The sequence below is a fragment of the Peromyscus maniculatus genome, chromosome X (genome assembly GCF_049852395.1).
Source record: "Peromyscus maniculatus bairdii isolate BWxNUB_F1_BW_parent chromosome X, HU_Pman_BW_mat_3.1, whole genome shotgun sequence".
Lineage (NCBI taxonomy): Eukaryota > Metazoa > Chordata > Mammalia > Rodentia > Cricetidae > Peromyscus > Peromyscus maniculatus.
The window spans coordinates 113,402,039-113,427,398 of NC_134875.1; the positions used below are offsets into that span (position 1 = coordinate 113,402,039).

Sequence of the window (25,360 nt, forward strand, 5' to 3'; positions counted from 1 at the left end):
ACCTTGCATCACCTTTGTAAATGACTCAGATTTTTTTCCTGGTTCCTCAACTCTATTCCATGCATTCAAGGCTGCCATTCGACATAAAATTAGGGTTTGGACATCATATAAACATTGTGTTTATACTGAAGCATATTGGCCTTCTCCAATAAGCTGATCCTGGCAAACTTGTATTCCTTTATCCTTCCATTGTTTTTCTATGTTTTTAGCCTCATCCTTAAACCAGGTCAGAAATTGAAGTCTCTGGCTGGTTTCCAGAACAGCTTGTGCAAGGTCCCACTAGTCTTGTGGTATAGTCCTATTATATGTTGACCAAGAGTTTAACATTTGCTTTACATATGGGGAATGCATGCCATAAGATACTATTGCCTCCTTAAACCTTTTTAAATCCAATATTTCAATTGGAGCCCAAATATTTTGTGTAGCCATTTGATCAGACATCTGCTGTACGGTTACAGGATAAATTAAGGGTGACTGTGTGAAAACAGGCTTTCTTTCTATAACCTTATGATCCAAACTTGAAACTATTTTGCTGTTAATTTCTTCTGTCTGAATTTTTACAGGTTTAACAAGTTGTTCTAAAGCTGTCATCCTGGCACTTAAATTGACTATCTTTTTAAATAGTAAAATGAGGATAAGCATGGTAATAAACTGCATAATTCGATAAAGATTAATCTTCTCATATAGTTGTTCCATTGTCAGACTGCCTAAAATTTCAAACAAAACCCAATTTTCTTCCAATGTACACATAAAACCCATTTTCTTTTTAATGTGGAAAAAAATTCTCTTTTAGATAGTTTCCTTTAAAATATCTGATATGTTATGACTTACCATATCTTCCTAGAACATTAGAAATCCAAGGGGATTTTCAAAACAGCCACCTAGTGTCCGAGGTGTAAATCCAGAGAGAGAGAGAGAGAGAGAGAGAGAGACAGAGACAGAGAGACAGAGAGAGACAGAGACAGAGAACACACGCACAAGAAAGCTTAGCTGGCTAAAGCTTAAATTCAGCCACGTGTTCCCTCTTGTGCCGAGTCAAGGCTTGGGTCTGGCTTCCTTAAGCTCCGACCACGTTCGTTGGCTTTACAGGCAGGGCCCTGTTCGGCAGGGCAGGTCTGAGTTGTTTGTAGCACCAGCTTTAAGCAAGCAGGCTTTAAGCAAGCAGCTCACAGTTAGTCCGGCCTGAGGACAAGCAGACCTAGGCACAGGCTAGGAAGCCAACTGCTCGGATTAGGGGGCCGCCGCTTGGACTAGGAAGCCGGCTGCCTAGCCTGCCGCCCTTGCAGGAAAGTGGACCTGCCGCCAAGCAGGTTTTTAATGGATTCTTGTCACATTGGGTGCCAGATGTAGATGTAACCAACAGTCTTATTAAATAAGAACCACAGAACCAATGTAAAAGAGAAAGCTGAGAGGTCAGAGCTCAGAGCTAAAATCTCACCCTTCCTCCTGCGGTGTCCCAGCTTCTCGAAAGAGAGCTATGTCCTGTCTGTCCATCTTTTTATAGTATTTTGTTCTGCCTTCTCATTGGTTGTAAACAAAAGCACGTGACTGCCTTGTCACTGTCTGTATGTACATCCCCCCAGGTCTTAAAGGCATATGTCTCTAATGCTGGCTGTATCCCTGAACACACAGAGATCTATGGGATTAAAGGCGTGTGCTACCACCGCCACACTCTTGCTATGGCTCTAATATCTCTGACCCCCGGGTAACTTTATTTATTAACATACAATCAAAATCACATTTCAGTACAATTAGAATACCACCACACTGTGGGGTCAGGAGCCTTGCTCTACAGATGTTTAAGTTTTAGCCCTATGTCGTGGAGGTCTGGAGGACAAGAGTCAGGTTTTACTCTGTCTATTGTTGGTGTCTGGTGTGAGCTCTTCATTTCTTTGACAGTCTCACTCTGAGTTGTCCTTATTGTCTTCCTTGTGTATGTTCTGTCTGTGTTTTGTGAGTTTGACAGAGAGTTGGCTCATTCGTTTGAGGCCTTACTTATTTCCTAGTCATCTTTGGCCACACAAGTGATGTTGTAAAGAATCATGCCAGTGGTACCTGCTTACCCACCTATATCTTGACTTCTTATTCGGAAATCTTCTTTCCTTTCTTTTCTTCCTGTTTTGCTGTCTTCTGTGTATCAGCCTATTAGTTTTGGGTAGGAGAGTGGTGTTTGTCAGGGTTTTCGTATGCCTTGCTCTTAAATCCTATGACTGTGTGTTACCTATGTCTTATGATTGGTTAGGTTTGTAAGTGAATACACCATGGTAGCAGGCGTTTTCCTCTCGAAAATAGAAACAGATATCCCCTTTATTATCCTGAAAGAACTTGTCCTGTTTCCAAGAAAGCCAGGGCTTAAGAAGGAGAGAAGACGTTGCAAAGACATAGGATTGTACAGAACTCTGGGGAAATGGTCAGGGGATGAGAGAATATTTCAGGTGGTTGGATTTTGGATAAGGAGTGCCTCTAGAGTGTGAGGCCCTTCATAGCTCCCTGTGTGACCTGAAAACTATGGCCCTTTATTTGTCCTTGAGAGCAGGGCTCTTGAGGTTTCCCAGTCCAGGCCTTAAATTCCTGGGCTTAAGGCATCTTCCTTCATCAGCCTTCCCTATTTCTGGGATACAGGGTCCTTTGAGATCCCCAGATTTCTGGTTTGTGCTCAGTTTAGATGGCATGGATTAATGAGAGCTTCACTTTGTTTCCACTTCTCATGTTGTATCCAGTGTCATTTTGTTTTACACCTGTGTCAATGTCTACTACAAAGAAGCTGTTTTGAGAGTGTGGTCTTAGAGCAACTATCTTATGCCTTCTCTGGGTGCTTAAAACGTGCCTAAGGATGGATGTACGTATGCGTGGACATCCATCTCTTTCATTGTGCCCCAGAGATGGCCAACCTTTGAACCCTGGGCTCTGCCTCCTTTGCCTCTTGAACTCCTGGATTTCAGGCCCTTTATAATTATTTCTGTTGTATTTTATTAGATGTTTAGTCTTAACATCCTATTGTTGCTCCTGACTTGTCTGGGGCTTCCTGTGAGTCACAGATGTGTGGAGAAGGATCTTAATTCCTGGTCTAAATCCAGGATCATGCTTCACAAGGCCAGTAATGGCCGGAGTGAGGCCCTCACGGGGGCTGTATCTTTGGATCCTGAGAACCCAGGTCCTCCCACCCAGACAGGCTATGCTTATCATTCCTATGCCCTCTGTCTGCTCAGTTTGGGTCCCACTGGAGCTGCTGTGTGTTATGTTTGTACATCGTTGCTTGAATGACTTCCTGCTGACTTGGTCCCCTTGTATGAGATTTTCCTTTTTTTTTTTTATGACCCTGACCCCTTTTGCCTTTTGTGAAACCTGTATATAGGATGCAGCGTTTCCTAATGAAATGGTGCTTCCATCGGCAGTCAGCTTGTGTAAGCATGCCTGATCCCAAGCTTTCCTATCTTCTCTAACTTCTCATCCCCTGGTCATCTCTTTCTCAGCAACCTGTCACTGGAGAACCACCTGCTGATCTAGGACAACTGATTCCTGAACATGGACCCCAGAGTTTGGGAGAAGGAGGAGGAGTAAGTATGGCCGTGATATTGACACAAATAAGAGAAGGCAGGCCAGAGGGACTGCCTGGAGGAAGAGGCAGAGGGCTTGGGAGTAAAATACCGTAGGACAGGAGTATTCTAAGGAGCTCTTTCTCTTCCCTCACGTGCTGCTTTTGCTGTTGTGGACAGGTTCTTGTGGTGTATTGCTGAAGCACTTAGAGTCTTTGCTTTCATTTGAGAAATCTGCCTGCCTTGGCTTCCCTGCAAACCTTTCAGTAACTTTAAAGACATGGGAACGTCGTATAGCTGAGACTAAAAAGAGAAAATATTTAATAACAGGGTCAAATGAGTTTCATATTGATGGGTTTTGTGATGTCTGTGTAGACACAAGATTGTCCAGACCAACAGTATGAACATGATTTGATTGTCATCCGGTACCCTCAGAAATCTGGTCATTATAATCGATATCAAACAGGAGTACACAGTAAAAAAATCAAAATTCTAAACAACAGCGAGGAAAGGGACTGGGGGTAAGGATGCAGCTTAAGGTCTTAAATTTTTCTTGCTTCAGGATGCCTCAGAGGACAAGGACAGTGAATCTATATGTACATATGAACATATACACACATGTATGCATAAGATATATGTATATATCATTAATATGTGTATATTTTCTATATATATATATAGATATGTATATATATTACAGGATTGAAAACACCAAAAAAGGCTCATACCCTTAATAGCAATTAGCTGTTTGTAGACAAGAAACTAAGTTATTTCTTCATCCATCAGAGCCCCAACGAAAGCTCCAGAGAGACCTTGCCCTTAAAATTCTCCAACCTAGTCCTGGGTTTTTGGGACTTTTTTGTGAGGAAAATCAGAATCCTTTTCCATCCTTCCACTTTGGACATTGAAACGTATTCTTGGCTGTGCCCTAGGCCAGCTTTATGACTGTTATGTCATTAGGTAGGTTTGGAAGTATAGATGTGCTCTCCTCCAACTCTCAAACAGCTGGCTGGAGTACAGGTCTGCCTGGCTAGTCCCAGATCATATCCATTCCTCCTTTCAGTGAGATGGTGTCTTTGTAGAAATGAGAGAATGCTGTTTCAGATATTTGCATTCACATGCATTTAGATCATGTGGACCTGTACAGAATCATCCTTAGTTGGTGTCCTGTCTGTAATTTATTCACGTTGAGAAACAGCCTTAACAAAGATACTGTCCGGAGAACGCATGCCTACTTTGATTGTAAAAAACCCTTTTGTGAGGTGGATTTGTGGCAATTTGTAGAGGTTTGTTATTTCTGTCACTTGCTGCCTTGAGAAGAGGCACCTGACCATAGAAATCCCATGTGACCGTGTCTGAGAGCTGAATCTACGAGTGACTGACTATCCCTTGTGTCACATAGGGCTAAATGGATTCTAAAGCAAGGTTCAGTTTTTCCCAGAGAAGAATATGCAAAAGAATCTGTTGGTCTGCATCGTTGTCAAATCTTAGTGCTGTCAGACTATTCAGTTTTGCCGATTGGAGAGCTTATTGTAGGCGATTATTTTGAATATCTGCTTCTTTGACAGTGTCACAGGTGTGTATCTCCTCCGTTTAAGTCATTTTCACAGCTTAGTACGCTTAATGAAACCCCTTGTCCCGGTGACACCCATTGTGTGTCATCATTGGTTGGTTCTTTCAGGTGTTCATTGGCTCATTCGTCCTGTCTGTCCAGAATTGATGTCTTTCCTTTTTCCCTCCTGATGGCTGCCTCCCAAGGGCTGGGTGGCATTGGCCAGCAGGGGTTGAATTTCTCTCCTGATTTTGTGTTTTCAGTGTCTTTTCCTTTTCCCTCTGTAACCTTTGGTCCTCCACATTGTCTTTCCTTCCCCTCCTCTTCTGCATCCCCTTCCCATCCTTTCTTTTTGCCTATTGCCTTGTCCAACTCCTGTGTCTTTTTGCCCTGCCTCTCCTCCTCTCCTGCCTCTTCTTGTAACTCCTCCCTTCCCCTATTTCGTCCCCCAAGACTTCTGGCCATTCTGCTTTTTCCCTTCCACCATTACACCCATTCCCCCATTCCCTGCTGCCTCTCTCTATTGTAAACCCAGGTCCTTTCTTTCCTTCACCAGTTTTTAGCCCCCCACACCCCCACCCGCGATTGTCATTGTTTTTCTCTCTTCCCATGTACAGAACTCTAAACCATTTTCCCCTTTCAAGGCAGGAGAACCTTCATACACCTCTATTCCCCTTTCTAAACCCTCTTTGCCTTTTTGGCCTGCAGTGGTCTTCCGCTATGTTGTTGTTGTTGTTGTAAATGATATTGATGTTATTATTTTCACTGCCGTGATTATTACGATTATTATTATTTTTGTTTGCCATAGATATAGGCTCTGTCCACGTGCTTCTGTTACGTGGATTTCGTTGTGTAGACCAGGGTGGTCTGGAGTTAAGAGAATCTCCTATTTCTGCTCCAGGAGGCCTGGGATTAAAGTCCTGTGCTGGCATCCTGGCCAGATTTCCATTTTAAAAATCACTCCCATTTCTCCTTTCACAGTCCTTTCCTCATTTCCCACCCTTTTACTCCCTGCCACCTCTTTCCCATTCCCAAGCCCTCTTCTTCCTTTTGTGCCTCTTCTCTGTCTGATCCCTTCCCTTTCCCTTTTCCGCTTCCCCCATGCTTTTCCAAGTTCCCACCCTTTGTGCCTTCCTAAGCCTCTTCCTCCCTGTTCAGAGATTTCTCCACTTTCCATACCTTTATCCCTTTCTCGACCTTTTCCTCTCCGCGCCCTCTCCCCTGTAGCCACGAACACCTCCCCCTGAGACTTACCCCCACTTTTGCAAAGTACCCCTTTTTCTTCCTGCCTCTTTGCAAATACTTTCTTTTCCTAGACAAGCGCCCCCCCATCACAGCCCTTTCCCTATGTTAAAGGCCCCTGGGAAGTAGGGTGATCCTCCTAGAAAAGCCCCAGGAGAAGAGATAGGGCAATTCCTTCCCGTGCAGTCTCCGTTAAAGCACTCTTCTGTGCTTTGCACTCATGGCTCAGTTATAAATCCTGTGTGAGTTCTTGTAGGATCCCTGCTACCCGAAAGTCAGGTGAGTATTGGGGCTGAGATCCAACTCCTCCTCCATTTCCCTCTCCATAGTAAGCTGGAGGGGCCAGCTTCTGCAAAGCAGGCCGTGGCCCCGGGCCGCAGGCTGTCTGTGCCGCCCTTCCCGTAGGGGGCGCTGTAGAAGGTTGCTCACTTCCGGTTCCCAGAATGCCCTGGTGTCTGGTGGACAGTGTGGGCCGTGGGGCCGGCATCTGTGGCGCCTAGGCGCTGAGGCCTTTTCGGGGCTTTCGCGGCCGGCTTGTGGCCTTTCTCAGAGTTGTGGGCCCTCTCCTTGGATGCCGAGTGCTGACATCGGCCCAGTGGAGCCCTCTGCTCACCATGGCAGTGAGTAGACTTGTTTCTCGGGGTTCCTCCACCCCAAGGCCCCCGTTTCTCCTCAGGCGTCGTCTCACTTAAGCGTGGCCCGTTGAGGGCTTTCTGGAACGTTCGAGTCCTTTCCTTTTCCGTTAGACCCAGGGGTTGCATTCGGTGGGAATCCTTCCCTAGTCGATTTTTATTACAGATTTGAGTGGTTTAGCCCCATTCTTTCCGTTCTCGGTAGTTTTTGTTTTTCTCTGAATATATTATTATTTTTTTCTTTTTTCTTTTACAATACCATTCATTTCTATATATCAGCCACGGATTCCCTTGTTCTCCCCCTCCCGTCTCCCTCCCTTTCCGCCGACCTTACCCCCAATTCCCACCACCTCCATGGCAACGGCTCCCCCGAGGACTGAGATTAACCCAGTAGACTCAGTCCAGGCAGTTTTTAAACGTCTTTGCTGATTGGTGGGACGTTTGGGGAGGGAGTTCTTTACCTCCTTTCTCCTATCCAACCTCCTTTCCCCTTTCCTCTCTTTCCAACCCCTTCCTCACGCCTTTCACCCCTCCCTTCCACTATAGCTAATTCCAAGCTCCCCTCCTTCCCAGGGCTTCCTCTGTCCCCTGTGTCATTATGATCCACTCCCTACCATTTATCTGCCTCCAATGTGCTTTCTCCCTGCCCAACCCCTTCTCTCTCCTCTCTCCCTGTGTGCCCCTCCTTCCCCCTCTCCCCTGCTTTCTCCTGACAACCCCTAGTCTGTTGTCCATCTTTCTTTCTCCACTTAACAATACCCATTTCTAACTTTTTCATCCTGCACCTCTTTAGTACCCTTTTACCTGGTCCCTTCTGTTCTGTCCCTTCTCTTTTCCACCACAGCCTCCGTTGTGAAACCCCTAACCCCTGTCCACGTGCCCCACCCCTGTCCTCTTTTCCCCAACCATCACCACTTTTGCCTTTCCAGGTTCGTTTCCCTGTTCCCATGACCTGGCTCCTTCCCATGCATTTCCTACCTCTTCTCCTTTTCCATTCCTTTCCCTTTGCTCCAGTTCTCCAACTCCTTTCTGTACCATTTTCTCCTCTGTGCTCTTTCTTCTTTGCAACCCTTTAAAATTTCTTTTTCTCGTCTGCCATTTCTACCCATTCCTAACCCGTTCTGCTTTAAAATTTTTCTTGTCCTAACACTTAGTCCTTTGCAACCCTGTGTCCCCTGTCCTCTTTAGTTCTCTTTCCCCTTTCCTTTTGCTCTCTCTCTTCTGAACCCCTGTTCTTTTTTAGGTTCCGTCCCCACTTTCTGAGTTCTTCTCTGCTTCCCCAGACCATTTCCTATTTCCTGTACTTTCCTTCCTTTCTGATTCATGTCTCCATTTCCATCTTCCCTCTCCCCTTCCAGTCCCTTTGCATCTCCTTTCTCACTTTCCTTTTCCTTTTAACCTCTGATTTTCTCCACATTTGTCCCTGTCCTTATATCTTTCTATTTTGGGGGAGGAAGTCGTGTGGAGGGGAGTGTATACCTGTTGCAGTTGACGAATCTGGGGAAAAAGGTGTTAATAGTCTGTTAGTTTCCACTTAGAACAATATGTAAAGGATTAGTTTGATCTGTGTTCTTATGTCCATCACTGGGTAGTGCCAGGTGTAAAGTGTTTCAGTGTAGATTTCACATAGCCTTAGATTGTGGTGGTGTCTTGAGAGGCCATTCTCATGAATGATGAATCTCTTAGTTTTGTGTTCATTCCCTACCCCACTCTGTTTCTTTCTCTCTCTCTCTCTCTCTCTCTCTCTCTCTCTCTCTCTCTCTCTCTCTCTCTCTGTCTGTCTCTCTTTCTGTGCATGTGTGCGTGTATGCTTACATATTTTCTGTACATGTGAGAACGTGTGTGTTTTGTGTTGCCATTTCAGGTCTGTGTCCCTTGGAAGGTAATCTCTTGTACTTACTGCAGCAATAGATTCACAAGAACAGCTTTCTGGAGCTGGTTCTTTCAATCCACAATGTAAGGATTAGGTTTCAACCTATTTACCCATTTTTATACCAAGCACATTATGAGGTTACCCAGGTGAGGCTCGGATATTTTTAGATAGGTTTATAGTTTCTTCTGAGTTACTCTTACATGCTTGGCTGAGTTAAGGTCCTGTTTTATTAACATTTTAATTTTGAATCAAGGTCATTCTAAATTACCCAGATAAGGCTTCAAATTGCTTAAATGTGACATTGATTGTCTTATTGTGTCCTTGCGTGGACTGAGGATCTGGATAATCTTGTCACTGTGTCTACAATGCTGTGATGTCAGGAGTGTTGTATCCTGTCCACTCTGGAAAAATATTTTTAGAATTTTTTATTTACACAGCATGGATTCTCAGTGTCACAGTTTTGGTTGTTCTTGAGCTTTCTTTGTAGTCCAGGCTGGTCTCGAACTGAGAGATATCCCCATGCCTCTTCCGCCTGAGTGCTGGGATTTGAAATGGCCTTTTTGTTTTTCTAAGAGAGTATGACCTGGAAACTGGTACCTGTGGTCTGCTGACCTGAGGTACAACATGATAACAACTTCTGCTTCCTCCCTAGTAGTGGGATTGTAGATGTGGGTCTTGAAAGGTATACGTGATGTTTGGTGGCGCTGTTTACCAGTGGAGAAGTCACAGGCCATGGCCACGACTACCAGAATTATAAGGAGCTTTCTTAGAAGCAAGGATGCAATAGGAGGAAAGATATCCAGGCCTGGAGAGAATGAACGTTGGCAGGAACAGAGCAGAGAGAGCACAGAGGACAGAGAGAGAGACAGAGAGACAGAGAGAGACAGAGAGACACATGGTGGGCCTCTTGTCTGACTTTTTAAGGCGGATACATAATCACCAGCACCCCCTGATGACATAAGATGCAAGACCCCAAGCTGTGCATGTTCGGGAGTGAGGGCAGGATCCTAACATTCTAGAATTTTGGCTTAATCTAAAAAGCAAGTGAATAGGATTAGGGGCGTTGTTTTTCCCAGAAAAACTGCTTCCAGCTGACTTGGTGGGCACTGTTTGGCTCCTAGGGGCTTGTAGGGAAGGGGTTTTTGAGAAGTAGACAGGCGTCCTGGGATGGTGGGCTGTCCTGCTCCTCTGGAGCCGTCCATCCCTCTTGGCTTGGCACCCTGGCTGCTATTGTGTCTGACAGGATGGCTGCTGGTGGGACCTTGAAAGCCTGAAGTAGATCGGACCTGTCCAGATGGAGTTCAGCTAGTTTCTGGGGCTTGGGAGAAATTTTGAACATGTTAAGAAGCAGCCATGAGAAAATTAGTGACCATGGTAGTGTTTAGTACTCTAGTGTTCATGAGAGAGACAGAGAGATTGGAACATGTTTTTAAGATTTATCAGAGACAAATTATTTAAGGCACCTGTTCACTAATTTAGCATCCAGGAGAAACAGGTGATCAATTGTTGAGAGAATTTAACATTAATAGACGGTCATATTAAAGTCTGGTTTGTAGAACCCAGACACTTTTAGGTCTGGGGGTTTAAATACCTTTTAGCTGTTATTGTTTCTTGCTTGATGATCCCTGGACTCCAGTTCAGTGGTGTTCCGAAGTAGCCATTAGCTGAGGGGTGAATTAGAAGAGGGAACTGGGAAGAGAAAAGGTTGTGGTCCATGAGAACTTATTTCAGCTTTATCAGAGACAGATTATTTAGGGCCCCTGTTTTCATTATTAGGCCTTTGGAACTAGGGACAAGGCAGAGATCAGGGCCCTGTCTGTGTGTATGAGGAGGAGAAGCACTGCTAACAGGTCTGGAGTGAGGCACATGGAATGAAAGTTCCTACCTTAGCTGGAAAATCTTTCTCATTAAGTAACACTGAAAGTACAATTAAATCTGGTGAGGTAGGTAAGGCTGTCCTCCCTTCCCTGATAATAGGCAAACAAGGAGAGGTGAGACCCCAAACTCCTAGGACCAGGTTAGTGGCTCTTGTTGCTAGAGTTTTCCGCCTTGCCCACAGTCAGGACAAATCTTTGTCCCCCGCCAGTCCCACAGACGCTCAGACCCAACCAAGTAAACACAGAGACTTATATTGCTTACAAACTGTATGGCCTTGGCAGGCTTCTTGCTAACTGTGCTTATAGCTTAAATTAGTCCATTTCCATAAATCTATACCTTGCCACGTGGCTGGTGGCCCACCAGCATCTTCACATGCTGCTGGTCATGAGGCGGCTGCAGTCAGCCCTTCTGCCTTCCTGTCCTTTTATTTCTCTTCTCTGTTAGTCCCGCCTATCCTTCCTGCCTAGCCACAGCCGATCAGGTTTTATTTATTGATCAATCAGAGCAACTTGACATACAGACCATCCCCCAGCATAGCCAAGTGCAGATCATCTCAGACACCTGCACTCAGGCCCATGGTCCTAATCATCCTCTATGCGGACCTGCTGGGTAACGCCACAAGGAACCCAAGAAGGGCTCCCACAGGACATACAGAACATCCCACAGCAGGCTCTGGTGTCGAGAAGGAAAGGAATGGATCTCTTCCATGATGTGTTCTGGGTTCCCTGTGAATGAGCCTGTAGCCAAGCCTAGGTCTGCTGGAGGTCTTTGTGTGTCCCCCTGCCTCTTGGTGCCTGGGGGCAGTCAGTTGACAGGTTGTCTCCCTAGGTGGTACTTTGAATAAGGCTCAACTGATGCCCTGACAGAGCACTCACTAGGCTGTGTGGCCATTTCCCCTCGCCCTCTCCAGGCCCTGATCTTAAAACAGGGACCCAACAGCTTTCGGGAGCCCGCAAGTGCCATGACAATCAATTCTGTTCTCGTGCTTTTTTTCTCTCTACCATAGTATACCTTAAACGACATGCTGAAACTTCCACCTGTGGGGTCGGAAGCCTTGCTCTACAGATGTTTAAGTTTAGTCCTTTGTCAGGGAGGTCGGGAGGACAAGAGTCAGGTTTTACTCTGTCTACTGTTGGTGTCTGGTGTGAGCTCTTCGTTTCTTTGACAGTCTCATTCTGAGTTGTCCTTGTCTTCCTGCGTTTGTTCTGTCTGTTTTGTGAGTTTGACAGAGAGTTGGCTCATTCGTTTGAGGCCTTACTTATTTCCTAGTCATCTTTGGCCATACAAGGGATGTTGTAAAGAATCATGCCAGTGGTACCTGCTTACACACCTATATCTTGACTTCTTATTTTAAATCTTCTTTCCTTTCTTTTCTTCCGGTTTTGCTGTCTTCTGTGTATCAGCCTATTAGTTTTGGGTAGGAGAGTGGTGTTTGTCAGGGTTTTCGTATGCCTTGCTCTTAAAATCTGTGACTGTGTGTTACCTATGTCTTATGATTGGTTAGGTTTGTAAATGAATACACCGTGGAAGCAGGAGATTTCCTCTTGAAAATAGAAACAGTTATCACCTTTATTATCCTGAAAGAACTTGTCCTGTTTCCAAGAAAGTCAGGGCTTAAGAAGTAGAGAAGACAGTGCAAAGACATAGGATTGTTCAGAACTCTGGGGAAATGGTCAGGGGGGTGAGCGAATATTTCAAGTGGTTGGATTTTGGATAAGGAGTGCCTCTAGAGTGTGAGGCCCTTCATAGCTCCCTGTGTGACCTGAAAACTATGGCCCTTTATTTGTCCTTGAGAGCAGGGCTCTTGAGGTTTCCCAGTCCAGGCCTTAAATTCCTGGGCTTAAGGCATCTTCCTTCATCAGCCTTCCCTATTTCTGGGATACAGGGTCCTTTGAGATCCCCAGATTTATGGTTTGTGCTCAGTTTAGATGGCATGGATTAATGAGAGCTTCACTTTGTTTCCACTTCTCATGTTGTATCCAGTGTCATTTTGTTTTACACCGGTGTCAATGTCTACTACAAAGAAGCTGTTTTGAGAGTGTGGTCGTTCACAGCAACTATCTTATGCCTTCTCTGGGTGCTTAAAACGTGCCTAAGGATGGATGTACGTATGCGTGGACATCCATCCATTTCCTTGTGCTCCAGAGATGGCCAACCTTTCAACTCTGGGCTCTGCCTCCTTTGCCTCTTGAACTCCCAGATTTCAGTTGCTTTATGAATATTTCTGTTGTATTTTATTAGATGTTTAGTCTTAAGATCCTGTTGTTGCTCCTGACTTGTCTGGGGCTTCCTCTGAGGCACAGATGTGTGGAGAAGGTTCTTAATTCCTGGTCTAAATCCAGGAACATGCTTCACAAGGCCAGTAAAGGCCTGGAGTGAGGCCCTCACGGGGGCGGTATCTTGGGATCCTGAGACCCCAGGTCCTTCCACCTGGACAGGCTGTGCTTATCATTGCTATGGCCTCTGTCTGCTCAGTTTGGGTCTCACTGGAGCTGCTGGGTATTAACGTTTGTGCATCGTTGCTTGATTGACTTCCTGCTGACTTGGTCCACTTGTATGAGTTTTTTTTCTGATCCTGTCCCCTTTAACCTTTTGTGAAACCTGTATATAGGATGCAGCGTTTCCTAATGACCTGGTGCTTGCTTCCATCGGCAGTCAGCTTGTGTAAGCATGCCTGATCCCAAGCTTTCCTATCTTCTCTAACTTCTCATCCCCTGGTCATCTCTTTCTCAGCAACCTGTCACTGGAGAACCACCTGCTGATCTAGGACAACTGATTCCTGAACATGGACCCCAGAGTTTCGGAGAAGGAGGAGTAAGTATGGCCGTGATATTGACAAAAATAAGAGAAGGCAGGCCAGAGGGACTGCCTGGAGGAAGAGGCAGAGGGCTTGGGAGTAAAATACCATAGGACAGGAGGATTCTAAGGAGCTCTTTCTCTTCCCTCACGTGCTGCTTTTGCTGTTGTGGACAGGTTCTTGTGGTGTATTGCTGAAGCACTTAGAGTCTTTGCTTTCATTTGAGAAATCTGCCTGCCTCGGCTTCCCTGCAAACCTTTCAGTAACTTTAAAGACATGGGAACGTCGTATAGTTGAGACTATAAAGAGAAAATATTTAATAACAGGGTCAAATGAGTTTCATATTGATGGGTTTTGTGATGTCTGTGTAGACACAAGATTGTCCAGACCAACAGTATGAACATGATTTGATTGTCGTCCGGTACCCTCAGAAATCTGGTCATTATAATCGATATCAAACAGGAGTACACAGTAAAAAAATCAAAATTCTAAACAACAGCGAGGAAAGGGACTGGGGGTAAGGATGCAGCTTAAGGTCTTAAATTTTTCTTGCTTCAGGATGCCTCAGAGGACAAGGACAGTGAATCTATACGTACATATAAACATATACACACATGTATGCATTAGATATATGTATATATCATTAATATATGTATATTTTCTATATATACATATATATGTATATATATTACAGGATTGAAAACACCAAAAAAGGCTCTTAACCTTATAGCATGTAGCAGTTTGTAGACAAGAAACGAAGTTATTTCTTCATCCATCAGGGCCCCAGGGAAATCTGCAGAGAGACCTAGCCCTTAAAATCCTCTAACCTACTCTAGGGTTTTCAGGACTTTTTTTGTGAGGAAACGTATTCTTGGCTGTGCCCTAGGCCAGCTTTATGACTGTTGTGTCACTAGGTAGGTTTGGAAGTATAGATGTGCTCTCCTCCAACTCTCAAACAGCTGGCTGGAGTACAGGTCTGCCTGGCTAGTCCCAGATCATATCCATTCCTCCTTTCAGTGAGATGGTGTCTTTGTAGAAATGAGAGAATGCTGTTTCAGATATTTGCATTCACATGCATTTAGATCATGTGGACCTGTACAGAATCATCCTTAGTTGGTGTCCTGTCTGTAATTTATTCACGTTGAGAAACAGCCTTAACAAAGATACTGTCCGGAGAACGCATGCCTACTTTGATTGTAAAAAACCCTTTTGTGAGGTGGATTTGTGGCAATTTGTAGAGGTTTGTTATTTCTGTCACTTGCTGCCTTGAGAAGAGGCACCTGACCATAGAAATCCCATGTGACCGTGTCTGAGAGCTGAATCTACGAGTGACTGACTATCCCTTGTGTCACATAGGGCTAAATGGATTCTAAAGCAAGGTTCAGTTGTTCCCAGAGAAGAATATGCAAAAGAATCTGTTGGTCTGCATCGTTGTCAAATCTTAGTGCTGTCAGACTATTCAGTTTTGCCGATTGGAGAGCTTATTGTAGGCGATTATTTTGAATATCTGCTTCTTTGACAGTGTCACAGGTGTGTATCTCCTCCGTTTAAGTCATTTTCACAGCTTAGTATGCTTAATGAAACCCCTTGTCCCGGTGACACCCATTGTGTGTCATCATTGGTTGGTTCTTTCAGGTGTTCATTGGCTCATTCGTCCTGTCTGTCCAGAATTGATGTCTTTCTGTTTTACCTCCTGATGGCTGCCTCCCAAGGGCTGTGTGGCATTGGCCAGCAGGGGTTGAATTTCTCTCCTGATTTTGTGTTTTCAGTGTCTTTTCCTTTTCCCTCTGTAACCTTTGGTCCTCCACATTGTCTTTCCTTCCCCTCCTCTTCTGCATCCCCTTCCCATCCTTTCTTTTTGCCTATTGCCTTGTCCAACTCCTGTGTCTTTTTGCCCTGCCTCTCCTCCTTTCCTGCCTCTTCTTGTAACTCCTCCCTTCCCCTATTTCATCCCCCAAGACTTCTGGCCATTCTGCTTTTTCCCTTCCACCATTACACCCATTTCCCCATTCCCTGCTGCCTCTCTCTATTGTAAACCCAGGTCCTTTCTTTCCTTCACCAGTTTTTAGCCCCCCACACCCCTACCCCCGATTGTCATTGTATTTCTCTCTTCCCATGTACAGAACTCTAAACCATTTTCCCATTTCAAGGCAGGAGAACCTTCATACACCAATTTTCCCCTTTCTAAACCCTCTTTGCCTTTTCGGCCTGCAGTGGTCTTCTGTTATTTTGTTGCTGTTGTAAATGATATTGATGTTATTATTTTCACCGCCGGGATTAATACGATTAATGTTGTTATTTTTGTTTGCCATAGAGATAGGCTCTGTCCACGTGCTTCTGTTACGTGGATTTCGTTGTGTAGACCAGGGTGGTCTGGAGTTAAGAGAATCTCCTATTTCTGCTCCAGGAGGCCTGGGATTAAAGTCCTGTGCTGGCATCCTGGCCAGATTTCCATTTTAAAAATCGCTCCCATTTCTCCTTACACAGTCCTTTCCTCATTTCCCACCCTTTTACTCCCTGCCACCTCTTTCCCATTCCCAAGCCCTCTTCTTCCTTTTGTGCCTCTTCTCTGTCTGATCCCTTCCCCTTTTCCCCTTCCCCCATGCTTTTCCAAGTTCCCACCCTTTGTGCCTTCCTAAGCCTCTTCTTCCCTGTTCAGAGATTTCTCCACTTTCCATACCTTTATCCCTTTCTCGACCTTTTCCTCTCCGCGCCCTCTCCCCTGTAGCCACGAACACCTCCCCCTGAGACTTACCCCCACTTTTGCAAAGTACCCCTTTTTCTTCCTGCCTCTTTGCAAATACTTTCTTTTCCTAGACAAGCGCCCCCCCATCACAGCCCTTTCCCTATGTTAAAGGCCCCTGGGAAGTAGGGTGATCCTCCTAGAAAAGCCCCAGGAGAAGAGATAGGGCAATTCCTTCCGGTGCAGTCTCCGTTAAAGCACTCTTCTGTGCTTTGCACTCATGGCTCAGTTATAAATCCTGTGTGAGTTCTTGTAGGATCCCTGCTACCCGAAAGTCAGGTGAGTATTGGGGCTGAGATCCAACTCCTCCTCCATTTCCCTCTCCATAGTAAGCGGAGGGGCCAGCTTCTGCAAAGCAGGCCGTGGCCCCGGGCCGCAGGCTGTCTGTGCCGCCCTTCCCGTAGGGGGCGCTGTAGAAGGTTGCTCACTTCCGGTTCCCAGAATGCCCTGGTGTGTGGTGGACAGTGTGGGCCGTGGGGCCGGCATCTGTGGCGCCTAGGCGCTGAGGCCTTTTCGGGGCTTTCGCGGCCGGCTTGTGGCCTTTTTCAGAGTTGTGGGCCCTCTCCTTGGATGCCGAGTGCTGACATCGGCCCAGTGGAGCCCTCTGCTCACCATGGCAGTGAGTAGACTTGTTTCTCGGGGTTCCTCCACCCCAAGGCCCCCGTTTCTCCTCAGGCGTCGTCTCACTTAAGCGTGGCCCGTTGAGGGCTTTCTGGAACGTTCGAGTCCTTTCCTTTTCCGTTAGACCCCGGGGTTGCATTCGGTGGGAATCCTTCCCTAGTCGATTTTTATTATAGATTTGAGTGGTTTAGCCCCATTCTTTCCGTTCTCGGTAGTTTTTTTTTTTCTATGAATATATTATTATTTTTTCTTTTTTCTTCTACAATACCATTCATTTCTACATATCAGCCACGGATTCCCTTGTTCTCCCCCTCCCGTCCCCCCCTTCCCCCATTGTACCCCCAATTCCCACCACCTCCATGGCAACGGCTCCCCCGAGGACTGAGATTAACCCAGTAGACTCTGTCCAGGCAGTTTTTAAACGTCTTTGCTGATTGGTGGGACGTTTCGGGAGGGACTTCTTTACCTCCTTTCTCCTATCCAACCTCCTTTCCCCTTTTCTCTCTTTCCAACCCCTTCCTCACGCCTTTCACCCCTCCCTTCCACTATAGCTAATTCCAAGCTCCCCTCCTTCCCAGGTCTTCCTCTGTCCCCTGTGTCATTATGGTCCACTCCCCACCATTTATCTGCCTCCAATGTGCTTTCTCCCTGCCCAACCCTTTCTCCTCTCTCCCTGTGTGCCCCTCCTTCCCCCTCTCCCCTGCTTTCTCCTGACAACCCCTAGTCTGTCCCTCCATCTTTCTTTCTCCACTTAACAATACCCATTTCTATCTTTTTCATCCTGCACCTCTTTAGTACCCTTTTACCTGGTCCCTTCTGTTCTGTCCCCTCTCTTTTCCACCACAGCCTCCGTTGTGAAACCCCTAACCCCTGTCCACGTGCCCCACCCCTGTCCTCTTTTCCCCAACCATCACCACTTTTGCCTTTCCAGGTTCGTTTCCCTGTTCCCATGACCTGGCTCCTTCCCATGCATTTCCTACCTCTTCTCCTTTTCCATTCCTTTCCCTTTGTTCCAGTTCTCCAACTCCTTTCTGTACCATTTTCTCCTCTGTGCTCTTTCTTCTTTGCAACCCTTTAAAATTTCTTTTTCTCGTCTGCCATTTCTACCCATTCCTAACCCGTTCTGCTTTAAATTTTTTCTTGTCCTAACACTTAGTCCTTTGCAACCCTGTGTCCCCTGTCCTCTTTAGTTCTCTTTCCCCTTTCCTTTTGCTCTCTCTCTCTTCTGAACCCCTGTTCTTTTTTAGGTTCAGTCCCCACTTTCTCAGTTCTTCTCTGCTTCCCCAGACCATTTCCTCTTTCCTATGCTTTCCTTCCTTTCTGATTCATGTCTCCATTTCCAACTTCCTCTCCCCTTCCAGTCCCTTTGCAGCTCCTTTCTCACTTTTCTTTTCCTTTTAACCTCTGATTTTCTCCACATTTGTCCCTGTCCTTATATCTCTCTATTTTGGGGGAGGAAGTCGTGTGGAGGGGAGTGTATACCTGTTGCAGTTGACGAATCTGGGGAAAAAGGTGTTAATAGTCTGTTAGTTTCCACTTAGAACAATATGTAAAGGATTAGTTTGATCTGTGTTCTTATGTCCATCACTGGGTAGTGCCAGGTGTAAAGTTTTTCAGTGTAGATTTCACATAGCCTTAGATTGTGGTGGTGTCTTGAGAGGAATTCTCATGAATGATGAATCTCTTAGTTTTGTGTTCATTCCCTCCCCCACTCTGTTTCTCTCTCTCTCTGTCTCTCTCTCTCTGTCTCTCTCTCTTTCTGTGCATGTGTGCGTGTATGCTTACATATTTTCTGTACATGTGAGAACGTGTGTGTTTTGTGTTGCCATTTCAGGTCTGTGTCCCTTGGAAGGTAATCGCTTGTACTTACTGCAGCAATAGATTCACAAGAACAGCTTTCTGGAGCTGGTTCTTTCAATCCACAATGTAAGGTTTAGGTTTCAACCTATTTACCCATTTTTATACCAAGCACATTATGAGATTACCCACGTGAGGCTCTCATTTTTTTAGATAGGTTTATAGTTTCTTCTGAGTTACTCTTACATGCTTGGCTGAGTTAAGGTCCTGTTTTATTAACATTTTAATTTTGAATCAAGGTCTTTCTAAATTACCCAGATCAGGCTTCAAATTGCTTAAATGTGACATTGATTGTCTTATTGTGTCCTTTCATGGACTGAGGATCTGGATAATCTTGTCACTGTGTCTACAATGCTGTGATGTCAGGAGTGTTGTATCCTGTCCACTCTGGAAAATATTTTTAGAATTTTTTATTTACACAGCATGGATTCTCAGTGTCACAGTTTTGGTTGTTCTTGAGCTTTCTTTGTAGTCCAGGCTGGTCTCGAACTGAGAGATATCCCCATACCTCTTCCGCCTGAGTGCTGGGATTTGAAATGGCCTTTTTGTTTTTCTAAGATAGTATGACCTGGAAACTGGTACCTGTGCTCTGCTAACCTGAGGTACAACATGATAACAACTTCTGCTTCCTCCCTAGTAGTGGGATTGTAGATGTGTGTAGATGTAACCAACCGTCTTATTAAATAAGAAACACAGAAACAATGTAAAAGAGACAGCCGAGAGGTCAGAGCTCAGAGCTAAAATCTCACCCTTCCTCCTGCTGTCCCAGCTTCGCGAAAAGAGACCTACTTCCTCTCGGTTCGTATTTTTAAAGTATGTTGTTCTGCCTTCTCATTGGTTGTAAACCCAAACACATGACTGCCTCGTCACTGTCTGAATGTACAGCCCCCTAGGTCTTAAAGGCATATGTCTCCAATGCTGGCTGTATCCCTGAACACACAGAGATCTTATGGGATTAAAGGCGTGTGCCACCACCGCCACACTCTTGCTATGGCTCTAATAGCTCTGACCCTGAACACACAGATATCTATGGGATTAAAGGCGTGTGCCACCACCGCCACACTCTTGCTATGGCTCTAATAGCTCTGACCCCCAGACAACTTTATTTATTAACATACAATCAAATTAATATTTCAGTACAAATCAAAATAATATTTCAATACAATTAGATTACCACCACATTTCCCCTTTTCTATTTTAATAAAAAGAAAAAAAGCAAAAGGTTATGACTAACAAAAGAAAAACTATATACAAAAGTACAATAACTATATACAATATATACAAGTAATAAATACCTAAACAGGTATTTGACGAATCAGAGAAAATAATTCCATTATCTATCCTATTTTGATAATTCCAAGATGTATCTAATGTACTTTCTATCCTAATTAATTTTCAACTATAACTAACTAATCTTCAACCATAACTAACTAATCTTCAACTCCCTCAGAGACCCAAGAAGGGAATAATATTAGCTAACAAAAATAAAAACAGGAAGTGCATGCAAGCAACTTCCAAAAAAATTTTGTGAGTTGACAGAAACAGCCAGCTGCCTGGGCAGTCACCTGAGGTTTCTCCGCAGTGTTGGGGCATCATCTTCAGCCTATAGGCTTAGTGTATCTGACAGACTCATTTGTGAAGTAGGATGTACACAAGGTCAACAGTTCAACCTCACATTGGGTGAGAGCAGTCCACGTACCAGAAACACCTGAATTCCACTAGTGTCCTGTCATGATTCAGGATTTTAAATTCTGGAAATTGTTGACAGTTTTTTAATTCAGCTGTCCATTCTTCTTGGCTGTGTATATATGGCTTCATCTCAGCATCCCCTTCTTCTCCACATCCCTCTATTAAATGCCAGTCTACTTTTGAGAGGCATGAGCTTTCAGCTGCTGTTCCATTGTACAACAGAATCCATCGGCCTTCTGCCTGTTAAGCTGCCTTCGAAGAAAAGGGCACCGTACCTTTTCCGGATGCGAAGGCCACTTCAGGGATGGGGCCATATTGTCCTGGCCTCAGAAGATGCCTTTTGATAAAGCCATAACCACACTTGTTTTGGCAAGAATCAGTAGTCCCTTGTTTCGTGATCTGTCTGTCCATTTTGTCCTGTTGATTCGAGGATACTTTGTTGTCCAGTGGCTAACTTTTGCCAGAATGAAAGTTGACTCCATATGCAGTTTCTTCAATGCCCATATTTTCTCTAAAGTAGATTGGTACTGCCAGGAGCCGACATGTCTCAAAAAAGAAAAATTTTCTAAGTTATTAAAACATTTTAAATGCCATATTCTGTAGATCTCTGAAGGGTTTGAAGATGACCTGTCTAAAACATCTCTGCTCAATTTTTAAAACATATCCAATATGACTACAAGTTCTATGATAATGTCTAACTACTAGCTTTCATTTCTTTATATCCTAATAGTTGATAATAATAACATTCAAGGATCAGAAATTTGCATTACATTGTTAAATGGATGGAATAAATACAATTAGAAATATACATATAGCATTTTCTAACAATATCAGTTTCAAATTTGTGTACAATATAAAACAATTCAATCCAATGTAAAGTATTTAAAACTAGTAATTGTCTTTCTCTTTTCTTTCTTTTTTTTCTTACTTTCTTTTTTTTTTTTAAACAAGAACCTTAAATCTAATCTCCTTTGCTTAGCCTTTTTCCTAACCCTTGACAATAACTTGTAACCAACCCCCCTAAATACTGAAAATTATCCCAGACCCAGAACCCATTAAAAAGACCAAAAAACCACCCGCCCCACACCACCTCTTTGGGAATGTGGGCGTCGTATTCTTAAAATTGCTTCCTGCTGGGTATGGGCGAAGTTTTCTTTATCCTGAAAGAAAAATTTTAGGTTAATTGTCAAATTCTAAGAGAGGTAACTATATCCTTCACTATCCAGTCTGTGTATAATGCCAAAGTTCAGGGTTTATCTCAAGTCCTTATTCAAGTAGTCTTTGAGACTGGATCATCTCAGCTAGTCATCTCAAAATTGCTCTGAGCACCTTGTAGTTCAAAGCTGATCTGTGGATGATGTTTGTCAGCTTAATGATATTATTATCGTCCACGTGGAATTGTTGTTGTTGTGGGGCCCCATCTTCTTTCTGGAGACTTCAGTTGATATTAGGCCTGGCCGTGATTTCCTGCAGAAAACTGATAAGAGACTCGAACACAAAAACATATATATGCAGCTAGCCTTTTTTCTAGAATTAGTTAGTACTCTATGTGACCATTCATATCTTAACAAAGTTTAAAATGTATATATATATATTAATCTTGTAAATTTTGATATAAAATTTATACTTTGAGAAAAGTTTAAAGAATCAGAATAGAATCAAAGAGTTGAGATTAGTAATAGAATAGTCCCTTAATTAATTTTGCTTTTGTCCTGTACCATAGCAGAAGATGGCTCTTATTCTGGCATGATACAGGGAGTTTGCATTTTCCTTTTAACAACATGCTTGATTTTAAAGAAGGAGAGAGCCATTCTCCAACTCCAAAGTCAGCTTTAAATTTTAATTGAACTGGGACTATTAGAAAACCAAGAGTGTTAAATCTTTAGAGAAAAGCAGAAACAAACATTTAGGAAGACATAAAATTTTTTTAGATAATATATACCCATACACCGTTTCACTCTGTTTCTTGGGATAGATGATTTGTCCCTTTTCTTCAGTTGTCTCATTTGTCCAGTGTTCTTCAGATTCCTTAACCTTCATTCTCCTAAAAGACAAAAACAAAAACCTTTCCCCAAGACTAATTTTGGGGATGTTCCTTTTTGGCAAGTTATTATCTGATGAAATGAAAAGGCATGTTTTATTGATACAAGTTAGTTTAAATTGGATGTTCATGCTGGTTGATGAACTATCACCTCCTCTAATTAAGAGGTCTCTCTTGTTCAAATCGAACCTTTATCAATTTTGATGGTACCCACAGCTTATCTTCTCCTGTAGAAACAAAAGCAAAACCACGTCCCCAATGTAATACATACCCTGGTTTCCATTCTGAGGTCAGCACATCCTTAAAGTATATAGGCTGATTTAATTCTGTAGTTTTTTCTATTATCCAATGTCTCTCTGCAGCTGTTGTTCCTTTCTCATTGGCATTCAGAAAATTCAAAGTTAGAAGAGCATTATGCAGTCTATTTCTGGGGGTTTTTGTTACCCATTTCTGTTTATTTAGCATATCCTTTAGAGTTCTGTTTGATCTTTCTATAACTGCTTGACCTGTAGGATTATGTGGTATGCCTGTAATATGCTTTATATTGTAATAAGCAAAAAACTGTTTCATTTTAACAGAGACATATGATGGAGCATTGTCAGTTTTGATTTGTGCAGGTATACCCATGATGGCCATAACTTCTAGCAAATGAGTGATTACAGAATCAGCTTTTTCAGAACTCAAAGCAGTTGCCCATTGAAATCCTGAATAAGTATCGATAGTGTGGTGTACATATTTCAATTTTCCAAATTCTGCAAAGTGAAACACGTCCATCTGCCAGATTTCATTTCTCTGAGTACCCTTTGGGTTACATCCTGCTGGTAATGGCGTCTGATTGTAGAAGGAACAAGTAGGACATTTCTTTATTATTTCTTTGGCTTGTTGCCAGGTTATGGAAAAATCCTTTTTTAAACCTTTACTATTAACGTGATGTTTTTTATGAAATTCTGAGGCCTCCAGCACATTTCCTATCAATAATTTATCAATCTCTTCATTGCCTTGTGCTAGAGGGCCTGGCAGACCAGTATGGGATCGAATGTGAGTTATATATAAAGGATGATTCCTTTTCCTGATTGTATCTTGTAATTGAATAAATAGTGAAGTTAATTCTGAAGCATCAGGGATAAATTCTGCAGTCTCAATATGTAACACCACTCTTTCAGCATACTGAGAGTCAGTTACTATGTTGAGAGGTTCTGAAAAATCCATTAATACCAACAGAATAGCATACAATTCTGATTTTTGCACTGAATTATACGGACTTTGAACCACTTTACTTAAATTTTCTGATTTGTAACCTGCCTTTCCTTCTTTGTTGGCATCTGTATAAAATGTACGAACTCCAGATATGGGTTTTTGCCGTACAATTCGAGGCAAGATCCATTCAGCTCTCTTTATAAGATCAATTCTATTGCTTTTGGGATATTTGCTGTTAATTTCTCCCAAAAAATTACTGCAAGCTCTTTGCCAAGGTTCACTTTCTGTCCATAATTTTTCAATGTCCTCCTTAGTTAATGGTACGACAATTTCTGCTGGGTCTATGCCTGCTAATTGACGAAGTCTCAATTTTCCTTTGTAAATCAAGTCAGAGATTTTTTCCACATAAGTTTTTAATTTTTTATTTGGTTTATTTGGTAAAAATATCCATTCCAATATAATATCTTCCCTCTGCATTAATATTCCAGTAGGAGAACGCCTAGAAGGTAAGATAACCAAAATGCAATCCAGCTTTGGATCAATACGATTCACGTGTCCTTCATGCACTTTCTTTTCTACCAATGCTAATTCTTTCTCAGCTTCAGGTGATAATTCTCTTGGACTATTTAAGTCCTTGTCACCTTCTAAGGTTTTGAACAAATTAGTCAGTTCATCATTTTTTACCCCAACAATAGTTCGTAGATGAGAAATATCTCCAAATAATCTTTGAAAGTCATTAAGAGTCTGTAGTCTATCTCTCCGAATTTGCACCTTTTGGGGTCTAATTTTTTGTAGCTCTATTTTATATCCTAAATAATTAATAGAATCTCCTCTTTGTATCTTTTCAGGAGCAATTTGTAATCCCCAGCGAGGCAAAATTTTCTTTACTTCTTCAAACATTATTTCTAAGGTATCTGCATTTGAGTCAGCTAGTAAAATATTGTCCATATAATGATAAATTATAGATTTAGGAAATTTTTTACGTATCACTTCCAATGGCTGTTGTACAAAATATTGGCACAGAGTTGGGCTATTCAACATTCCCTGTGGGAGGACCCTCCATTGAAATCTTTTAACCGGTTGAGAATTATTATAAGTAGGCACTGTAAAAGCAAATCTTTCTCTGTCTTTTTCTTGTAAGGGTATTGAAAAGAAACAGTCTTTTAAATCAATAACTATGAGAGGCCATCCTTTTGGTAACAGAGTAGGCAAAGGCATCCCAGATTGTAGAGAACCCATTGGCTGAATTACTTTGTTAATTGCCCTAAGGTCTGTTACCATTCTCCATTTACCAGATTTCTTTTTAATAACAAATACAGGAGAATTCCAAGGGCTGGTTGATTCTTCAATATGCTGAGCATTTAACTGTTCTTCTACCAGCTCTTCTAAAGCCTGGAGTTTCTCTGTTGTTAAAGGCCATTGCTGGACCCATACAGGCTTGTCTGTTAACCATTTTAAAGGTAGAGCTGTTGGTGTCTTTGGAAGATCATCAGTTATTGTGCCCTGTTCTTGTATAATATGGATGGCTGGTGACCACTCATTAGAACAATATCTTCTAATATTTCTCTCAGTAACATGTGCTAGTTTATGATTTGTTTCTGAGATTGGAGGGATGTTAATCTGAGTATTCCATTGTTGCAACAAGTCTCGACCCCACAGGTTCATAGTTATGTTAGCCACATATGGTTTTAATTTTCCTCTC

At 43.2% G+C, this 25,360-nt stretch overlaps 1 protein-coding gene across 5 annotated transcripts in view; it reads left to right on the forward strand.

Annotated features, from left to right (window-relative positions):
* Positions 1 to 25,360, forward strand: part of Scml2 (Scm polycomb group protein like 2) — a 245,418-nt gene that overhangs the window by 66,010 nt on the left and 154,048 nt on the right. For all 5 annotated transcript variants that reach the window (XM_076562544.1, XM_076562546.1, XM_076562547.1 and 2 more), the window contains 2 exons: positions 3,474 to 3,557; positions 13,447 to 13,527. In XM_076562544.1, coding sequence (XP_076418659.1) covers positions 3,474 to 3,557; positions 13,447 to 13,527 — 165 coding nt within the window. The remainder of the gene's footprint in view (positions 1 to 3,473; positions 3,558 to 13,446; positions 13,528 to 25,360) is intronic.